The sequence below is a fragment of the Poecile atricapillus genome, chromosome 37, assembly GCF_030490865.1.
Source record: "Poecile atricapillus isolate bPoeAtr1 chromosome 37, bPoeAtr1.hap1, whole genome shotgun sequence".
Lineage (NCBI taxonomy): Eukaryota > Metazoa > Chordata > Aves > Passeriformes > Paridae > Poecile > Poecile atricapillus.
Window position 1 is genome coordinate 2,720,227 of NC_081285.1, and position 9,363 is coordinate 2,729,589.

A 9,363-nucleotide genomic window follows, 5' to 3' on the forward strand; every position below is an offset into this window, starting at 1 on the left:
TGTGGTACCATCCGATAATGAGCGGGGGCAGCGCCCCCTGGCGGCTCGGAGGACCCCGGGGGTAGCTCCAGGCCCTCCTGGGCGCCGTCCCAGTTCATCCCAGTTCCATCCCAGTTCGTCCCAGTTCATCCCAGTTCCATCCCAGGCGCTTCCACCCCCCTTCCATTCCATCCCAGTGCACCCCACAAAGCCTTAAACCACTTTAATCACAAAAATAAACTCTGTGCGGCGGCTCCTACAAAAAGAGGGGTGGGGGGGGGGTTTGGGGAGGGGCGGGCGCCCCCTCCCCGTGTCAGGAGCAGGCGGGGGGGTCGCGGCAGGGGGGGCGCGCCCCGAAGAAGGCGGGTTCGGTCAGGGGGTGCAGCAGGAGCAGGAAGCCCAGCACCCCCAGCAGGTACGCGGGGAGCAGCGCCCGGCGCCGCGGGTGCCCCAGAGCCGCGCCCAGCGCCGGGAACCCCATGGAGTTACAGAAGGAGTGACACAGCACCGGCCCCGCCAGGTGACCTGGGGTGGGGGGGGACACAAGGGACGTTGGTACCCCAAAAACACACCCGGGAACCCCGAAACCTCTGACAGGATCGGCGGTGTCACCCCCCCCACTCCCTGCCACCCGCGGGATCGCGACTCCCCGCCCCCACCCGGGAGTTCCAGGGAAATGGGGATGGGGACCCCCAAAATCCACCCTAAACACGCCCGGGGTCATCGAGCACCCCCAAACCCACCGGTCCTGAGGAACAGGAAGGCCGTGTAGGCCCCAAACACGGCCGTGTAGGAGAACTGGAATGCTGGGAGGGGGAAAAAGGGGGGTCAGGGGCGTCCCAAAACCCCCCAGCACCCCCAAATCCACCCCCCACCCCTGCCAGAGACTCAGAGGCATCACAAGGACCACCCTGGCCCCAAAAACTCCACCCTGGGCACCCCAAATCCCACCCTGGGCACCCCAAATCCCACCCTGGGCACCCCAAATTCCCCCAGGCCAGCCCTGGGCACCCCAAGACGCCCCTGGAGCCCCCCAAACCCCCACAGACCACCATGAAAACCCCCCAGAGTCCCTAAATCCTCACCCTGGACACCCCAGATTCTCTCAGGACACCCTGAACTCCTTTTGGTCATCCTTGGACAGCCCAAATCTTCACTCAGGACATCTCCAGACACCCCAAATCCCCTCCAGACACCCCAAATCTTTACCCTGGACACCCCAAACTCCCTCAGGAGACCTCTGGACTCCCCAAATTCCCCCCAGATCCCCCCCAAAGCCCCCCTCACCTGCTGCCATGAAGATGCTGCCGACGGAGCCGTGGCGGAAGCGGAGCTGCTCGATCACGTGGTGGAAATGGGCTGGGGGCAGCGGGATTTGGGGTTCTTTGGGGGGTTTTGGGGGGTTTTGGGGGGTCGGGGAGCATTCAGGGCTGCAGGGGAGGGGAGTCAGTGGGAGTTTTGGGGGTTATTTTGGGGTCCCACTCACCCAAATCCCAAAGAGCAGGGGGCAGGCCAGTACAGCTGCGTTTTGGGGTGGGATTTTGGGGGATTCACTCACTGATCCCCAAAGAATGAGGCACAGAGCAGCACTGGGAACTGTTTTGAGGTGGTTTTGGGGTTCCACTCACCGACCCCAAAGAAGAGGGGGCAGGCCAGCCCAAGAGGGGGGCAGAGGGGGATATTTTAAGATGTTTTTGGGTGTTTTTAGGATGTTTTAGGGTGTTTTGGGGATGTTTTCAGGGTGGTTTTGGGATGTTTTTGGGGTGTTTTTAGGGTTCCACTCACCAACCCCAAAGAAGAGGGGGCAGGCCAGCACGGGAGAGGATATTTTTGGGTGTTTTGGGGATGTTTTTAGGGTGGTTTTGGGATGGTTTTGGGGTGGTTTTGGGATGTTTTTGGGGTGTTTTAGGGTTCCACTCACCGACCCCGAAGAAGAGGGGGCAGGCCAGCACAGAAGAGAATATTTTAGGGTGTTTTTGGGATGTTTTTGGGGTGTTTTTAGGGATGTTTTTGGGGTGTTTTTGGGTTCCACTCACCGACCCCGAAGAAGAGGGGGCAGGCCAGCACAGCGGGGCCGGGCCCTGTGCAGGGCACCAGCATGGGCAGCATGCAGGCCCTGAACACCAACTCCTCCGTCAGAGGGGCCACCACCTGGTTCCGCAGCCAGCGCACGTCCCCCAGGCACAGCACCCACACCCGCGGGTCTGGGGGACCCCAAAAACCCCACAGAACTGAGCCCCGAAATCCCAAACGCAGCAAACCCCAACAAACCCCAACAAACCCCAACAAACTCCAAAAAACTCCAAAAAACCCCAAAACAACCCAAAAACACCCAGCCCTGGTTCTGCAGCCAGCACACGTCCCCCAGGCACAGCACCCACACCTGCAGGTCTGGGGGACCCCAAAATCCCACAGAAAGGACCCCCCAAAACCCCAGAGCCCCACACAGTCCCCAAACCCAACAACCCCCCCCAAAAAAAACCCCAAAATCCCACAGAACTGACCCCCAAATTCCCAGATTCCCACAGGCTCCACAAACCCAAAAAAACCCCCAAAAATCCCCCATTTCACCCCCTCAGCCCCCCCCAGTTCCACTCCCCGTGTTGGGGACCCCCTGCCCCCCAAACCCCGATTGCTGAGCCCCCCCAAATTTGCGTCCCCTCCCCAAATTGTCCCCCCCTTACCCAGGGCCACCCTGATGCCATCGAGCCACCGCCAGGGACAGTCCATGGACAGCTGGATCAGCGGCCCCAGGAACAGGATCTGGGGGGTCAGGGGGGATTTGGGGGGCTCAGGGGGGATTTGGGGGGCTCAGGGGGGGTCACACCCCCCTTTTCCATCCCATGGGGGGTCATTGGGGGGATTTAGAGGTTTTTTTCGGGGGGTCCCGTTTTCCACCCCCTACCCCCATGGGGAGGGGGATCAGAGGACGGGGGCAGGATTTTGAGTTTTGGGGGGATTTGGGGGGGTCTGGAGGGATTTGAGGGTCTCAGAAGGGTTTTGGGGGGCTCAGAGAGATTTTTGGGGGGGGTCTGAGTGGGTTTTGGGGGTCCCAGAGGGATTTTGGGGGGGGTCACAGCCTGTCTCACACCCACCCTGGCGAGCTGGATGTGGGGCCCAGACAGAGGATCTGGGGGGGGGGTCAGTGAATTCTGGGGGGGGTCCCGGGGGTCGGGGGAGCTCAGGGGGATTTTGGGGGTCCCAAGGGGGGTCCTGAGTGGGTTTTTGGGGGTTCTGTGTGGATTCTGGGGGTCCCAGGGGGGATTTGGTGTGGGAGGGGTCTCACTCCTCCCACACCCACCTCGTATGAAGGGCCCAGGCAGAGCATGCAGGGAAGGGGGGGCTCAATAAATTCTGGGAGGGGGGGTCCAGGGGGGGTCAGGGGGATTTTGGGGGTCCCCGGGGGTGTCCCGGGGAGGTTTTAGGGGGGTGGCAGCCCCCAGACCCACCATGGTGAGCAGCAGAGGCAGCAGCGTGGCCGGGACCAGCCCCTCGAGGCGCAGCCCCAGCAGCGCGGGCAGGGGGGTGTCGGCCTGGGGGGCGCAATGGGAGGGGAGGGGGGGTCAGCACGGTTTGGGGGGGCTCTGGGACCCTCCCCCTGGATTTTAGGGGATCCCCCCCAAGCTCACCTTGACCCCCGTGAGCTCCTTCCAGAGCCACACCAGGGCCGGGGACAGCCCCGACACCACCAGGACGCTCGTGAAGCGGCGCTTGATGACCGACGGGTGGTCCCTGGGGAGGGGGCGGCCCGGGGGGGGGCTTACACCCCAAAATCCCCCGATATCTCCCCAACACCCCCAGAAGCTGAGGAGACCCCCCAAAATGCACCTGGAACCCCCCCAAAAAACCCCAAGGCCCCGTCCCAACCCCACGGACACCCCAGGGACCCCCCAGCCCCCCCAATACACTTTACACGCCCCCAGCCCCCCCATAACCCACAGACCCCTCCCCAAATTCCTCCCCAGGCTCCCCACAGACCCCAAACCCCTCCCCGATCCTCCGTGCACGCCCCCAAACCCCCTGAGACCCCCCCGAAACCCCCCCAGACCCCCCAAATCCCCCCCAGACCCCCCGAATCCCCCGCAGGTGCCCCCCAGACCCCTCAGATCCCTCCCGGATCCTCCGCGCTCGCCCCCAGACCCCCCGAATCCCCCCCAAACCCCTCCCCGGAGCCCCCCAGCTGCCCCCCAGGCCCCCCGGAGGCCGTACCTGGGCAGGGGGCTGCCCCACACGTACAGGCTCCCCACGTAGGAGCAGGCCAGGCTGAGGCAGCCGAGCACCGCGGCCCAGCACGGCCCGGCCCCGGCGGCTCCGGGGGCCGCTCCCGACCCCGGCCCGGCCCAGGGGGAACCGGGGGGCTGAGGGGCCGCCATGGCGGGGGCGGGGCCTGCGCGGGGGGCGGGGAGAGGGGCGGGGCTTGGAGAGGGTGGGGGCGGGGTTATGCAGATGAGGGCGCGGCGTCAGTGGGGGGGCGGGGCGATGGGGGAACTGGGGGGACTGGGATGGAACTGGGAAACTGGGGGGGAACTGGGAGGGACTGGGGAACTGGGGGGACTGGGAGAGACTGGGAAACTGAGGGGACTGCAAAACTGGGGGGGACTGGGATGAACTGGGAAACTGGGAGGGACTGGGATGGACTGGGAAACTGGGGGGACTGGAAAACTGGGGGGGACTGGGATGGACTGGGAAACTGCGATGGACTGGGAAACTGAGGGGACTGGGAAACTGGGAGGGACTGGGATGGACTGAGAAACTGGGGGGGAACTGGAAGGGACTGGGAGGGACTGGGAAACTGAGGGGACTGGGAGGTAACTGGGAGGGAACTGGGAGGGACTGGGTTAGGGAAATTGGGTGGGAACTGGGATCAACAGGAGAGAGCAACTGCGGGAGCGAGGGATGACTGGGACAACTGGGATTGACTGGAAGCAATGGGGGAACTGGGAGCGACTGTGTGAACTGGGAGTGCTGGGGGAACTGGGACCGCGAGGAGTAACTGGGAGTGACTGGAGGAAATGAAACCCACGGAAGGAACCGGGACCAACTGGTGTAACTGGGATGAGCCAGGACTGGGAGCACTGGGAGGGCACTGGGATGGGAGGGGGCTCTCTCCTGTCCCTCAGAGCATCCACTCGTCGGGGTCCTGCAGTTGGGGGGTCCCGGGGGTTACTGGGGGAATCCCGGGGGGTCCCAGAGTGGGGAGGGACCCCCAAACCCCACCTGGCCCTGGTTGCTCCGGGGCCCTTCCTCCTCCTCCTCCTCCTGCTGCTGCTCCTCCCTCCGCCCCCGGCGCTGTTTTTGGGGGGTCCCTGTGGGGGCACGGGGGGGGTTTCAGTTCCCGGGGGGGTTTTGGGGACCCCCCCCAGCCCCGTTTCCCCCTCACCCCCGCGGGGCAGCCGTGGCCGGTGTGAGACCTCTGCCCACCTGCGGCGTGCGGCCACCGCCAGCGCCGGCGTGTCCTGCACCTGGGGGGGACACGGTGACACCGGGGACACCCCCAAACCCCAGCCCGGACCTGGGGGACCCCCCCAGAACCCCCAAACCTGCAGGGCGCCCAGGCAGGCGCTGCGGAAGCGGGAGCTGGAGCTGGCGGCCACCACGGCCGTCACCGCGGCCACCGCCAGAGCCTGGGCTCGGGCCACGCTCTGCTGGGCCTGGAGGGGGGGATTTGGGGGGTCACGGGGGATTTGGGGGGGTCGGGGGGACCCCAAAACCCCGCACCCACCTGGTGCTGGCGGTGCAGCCCCCCCAGGAGGGGGTGCAGGAGGCTCCGGAGCCCCCGGGCCAGCGCGGGGCGGCTCAGGCGGAGCGTGGGGTCCAGCTGGGGCAGGAGCAGCCGGCGCATCCCTGGGGGGGACCCCGGATTTGGGGGGGCTCCTCGAACCGTAGGGGACCCCTCCAGAGAGGGGGGACAGCCCTGAACCACGGGGACAACCCCAAAAACAAGGGGACACCCCCAAATCTTGGGGTCAGCCCCCAAACCTTGGGATCAGCCCAGCTTGGGTGGCTGAGCTGGAGTGTGGAGTCTGGGGAAGGGGGACATGGGGGGCACCCCAAAATCGTGGGGACACCCCCAAAACCTTGAGGACACCCCTGAAACAAGGGGACACACCAGGGGGACTACCCCAAACCATGGGGACATCCCCAAAATGATGAGGGACCTTCCAGAACTTTGGGACAGCCCAAAACTTCAGCAACAGCCCGAAAGTTTGGGGACCCTCTTGAGCCACGGGGACACCCCGAGAACTTGGGGACACCCCCAGAGCCTGGGGACACCCCAAAATCGGGGTCCCCCCCTTACCTGCATCGTACCCCCCAAAGGGGTCCCGGTGCCGCAGGAAGAGGAAAACCAGGAGGGTTTTGGGGTCCCCCTCGGGGGGGTTTTGGGGGTCTCCGTCCCCCTCAGGGGGGTCCCAGCGCACCCCAAAGGTGACATCGGGGGGCACCGGCTCTGTGGGGACAACACGGGGGTTCTGAGGGGGGGGAACCCCGAAATTCCCAAAAAAATCCCCCCAAAAAACCCTGGAACTCCACGGACCTTCCTCATCCTCACAGGAGCCTTGGGGGTCCGGGGGGTTTTTGGGGTCTGGGGGGGTCGCAGCCAGGCCGAAGCCCCCCCAGTCCCCCAGCAGAGAGGGGTCCCCCAGGGCTGGGGGGGCCGGGGGGGGCACGGGGACCCCCGCGGGGTCGAACAGGTAAAGGTGGGAAGGTCAAGGAGAGCAACGGGGGGGATGGAGCCCCCCCAAAATCCCCCATAGCCCCAAATCCCACCTGGGCATCCTGAGATCCCCCAGGAAACCCGAATTTCCCACCCCCGCCCCCCGAGAACCTTCTGGACAACCCAAAACTCCCCTCAGGCACTCTGAGACCCCTCCTGGGGCACCTCAAATCCCCCCAGACACCCTAAATTCAACTCTGGGCACCCCGAAACTGCTCAGCTGCCCCATAACCCCTACAAACACCCTAAATCCCCCCCTGAATCCCCCCAATCCCACCTCAGGACTCCAAATTCCCCTCCCCAAAGTCCCCAACACCTCCCCAAATCCCCCCCTTGGACACCCCAATCCCCCCCTTGGACACCCCAATCCCCCCCAGGTGCCCCCAGCCCCGGATATTTGCACTCGGCGGAGCGGGGGTCCCGGCCCGGGGGTCCCGGGGGTCCCGGCGGGGCTGAGGGCGGTGACCGGGAGCAGCTGCAGGTCCCCCCCGAAGCCCGCGGCCGCCAGCGGGGCCGGTACCGGCAGCGGCAGCGGCGGCCCCGGGCACGGGCGGAGGCGGCTGCAGGGCGGCCTGAGGGGAACGGACCAGTCCGGACCAGTTCATCCCAGTCTGACCCTGCACTAGTCGCCTGCCTCGTCCCAGTTTATCCCTCTCCGTTCCCGCCCGTCCCAGTTCATCCCAGTCTACTCCAAAACCACCTCGCTGCATCCCAGTCTCTCCCGGCTCCTCCCAGTTCACATCCCAGTGCATCCCAGTCCTTCCCAGCCCCATCTCAAACCCATCCCAGTCCCGTTTTAGTCCCCTCTGTCCATCCCAGCCCCATCTCAAGCCCAACCCAGTCCCTCCCAGTCCTGTTTTAGTCCCCTCAACCCATCCCAATCCCCCCCAGTCCCTCCCAGTCCTATTTTAGTCCCCTCAGCCCATCCCAGTCCATCCCAGTCCCATCCCAGTCCCGTTTTAGCCTCCTCAATCCATCCCAGTCCCTCCCAGTCCCTCCCAGTCCATACCCAGTGAAGTGCCGGCTCTGCACCCTCAGCCTGGTTCCCGCCTGTGCCCAGGGGGGCTCGGGGCTGGGGGACATCGGGGGAGGGGGACCCCAATTAGGGGGTTCCCAGGACTGGGGTGACCCCAGTTTGGGTGACCCCAAGGTGGGGGTGTGCCAAATTTGGGGGTCTCACCTGAGGGTTCGGGACGTGACCTTCCCATCGATGCTGACACAGAAATGAAACTCCACCTGGGGGGGTCCGGAGGGGGTCACTGGGGAACCACCCCCCCACCCTTTTGGGGACCCCCCGGGACCCCCAAACCCCCCCGGTACCTCAGGGTGCACGAGGCTGGTCCGGTGCAGGAGCCGCCACAGGGACCCCCGGGTGGGGCTCAACGGGAGGGGCTGGCAGATCTGGGGGGGGGGGGGCACGGGGGGGCTGAAGGGGACCCCAAAATCCCCCACGACCCCCAGGGGGGCAGATACAGAGGGGTTGAGGGGACCCCAATACCCCCCCAAGGACCTTGGCTCAGTCTGGGGGGGTTCCCACCCCATCCCCCCACTCCCCCCGTCTGTTTTGGGGGGTCCCAGCCCCCCCCGGTGACCCCATTTCCCCTCCCCCCACCGGTGACCCCATTATTTCCCCCCAAATCCAGGCCACCCCGACTATTTTTATCCTCCCGCCCCAATTCTCGCTCCCGGGGGGCTCCCGAGGCCCCCCCGACCCCAATTCCCCCCCCCTTAAGGTGACTCTGGAGGGCTGGGAAGGAGCTCAGAGACAGGGGGGACCCCAAAATCCCCCCCCCGACCCCCCCAAAACTCACCTGGAAGCTCCTCTGCACCTGAGCCCGGGCCAGGATCTGCCTGCAGCAGGGGGGGGGATTTGGGGGGGCTCCCGGCAGCTCCTGCACCCCTTGGGGAGCTGGGAAGGATTTTGGGGGGAATTTAAGGGGTTTGGGGGGAGATTGAGGGGATTTAGGGGGTCCCCAGAGAGGTTTTTGGGGGCTTGGAGAGCTCTTAAAGGAGTTGGGGAGGTTGGGAGTCTCCCTGGGAGGGTCAGGGGGTCTCAGAGAGGCTTTGGGGGGGTCTCTGGGGAGTTTGGGGGGGTCTCTTACCCCCCTCCAGCACTTCAGGGTCGAGGTCACGGCCGAGGGGTCCCCTGGCAGCCACTGGGAAAAGGGGGGAGGGTCAGGGGGGTCTGAGGGGAGCCCCCAGGACCCCCCAGGACCCCCCAGGACCCCCCACCCACCTGTGAAGATGCAGGGGGGCCCCCCCGGGCCCTTCCCCGCTGTCAGGGCCACCAGCAGAGCTCCCCGTCGGGGCTCCCCATTTTTGGGGGTCCCCAGAGCCACCAGGAGCTGCTCCAGGATCTGCAGGGCCAGAAGGGCTGAGGAGACCTCAAAAACCGCCCCCCAAAACCCCCAAAAATCACCCGGAGCCCCTTCCCCAAGACCCCCCCTTCCTTCTAAGTGAGGCCTGACTCACCCAGAGATCCCCAAAGCCCCCCCAAACCTCTCTGGAGACCCCCAACACCACCCGAGTCCCCCCAAATCCCCTCAAAACTTCCCTCATGACTTTTGTCCCCTCATAGACACCCCCCAAAGACCCCCTAGGGGCCCCCAACCCACTTTAGCGACCAGTGACCCCTCACAGTGACCCCCAGAGAACCCCCCCAATACCCG

At 65.5% G+C, this 9,363-nt stretch overlaps 1 protein-coding gene across 1 annotated transcript; it reads right to left on the reverse strand.

Annotated features, from left to right (window-relative positions):
- Positions 1-242: 242 nt before the first annotated feature.
- RCE1 (Ras converting CAAX endopeptidase 1) lies at positions 243-4,366 on the reverse strand. Its single transcript, XM_058861575.1, has 8 exons — positions 4,189-4,366; positions 3,609-3,711; positions 3,429-3,512; positions 2,664-2,742; positions 2,016-2,183; positions 1,267-1,338; positions 723-785; positions 243-504 (listed from the first exon to the last, which is right to left on the reverse strand). Exons 1-8 carry the CDS (start codon positions 4,350-4,352, stop codon positions 293-295), a joined length of 945 nt encoding a protein of 314 aa, XP_058717558.1. The 5' UTR covers positions 4,353-4,366; the 3' UTR covers positions 243-292.
- Positions 4,367-9,363: the final 4,997 nt, after the last annotated feature.

Coding starts and splice junctions, on each gene's coding strand:
- RCE1 (XM_058861575.1), bottom strand. CDS start 4,352: ATGGCGGCCCCTCAGCCCCCCGGTTCCCCCTGGGCCGGGCCGGGGTCG. Junction 2,743..3,428: donor TGCCTCTGCTGCTCACCATG/GTGGGTCTGGGG, acceptor CTGACCCCCCAG/ATCCTGTTCCTGGGGCCGCT. Junction 2,184..2,663: donor TGGCATCAGGGTGGCCCTGG/GTAAGGGGGGGA, acceptor GGGGTCCCCCAG/ACCCGCGGGTGTGGGTGCTG.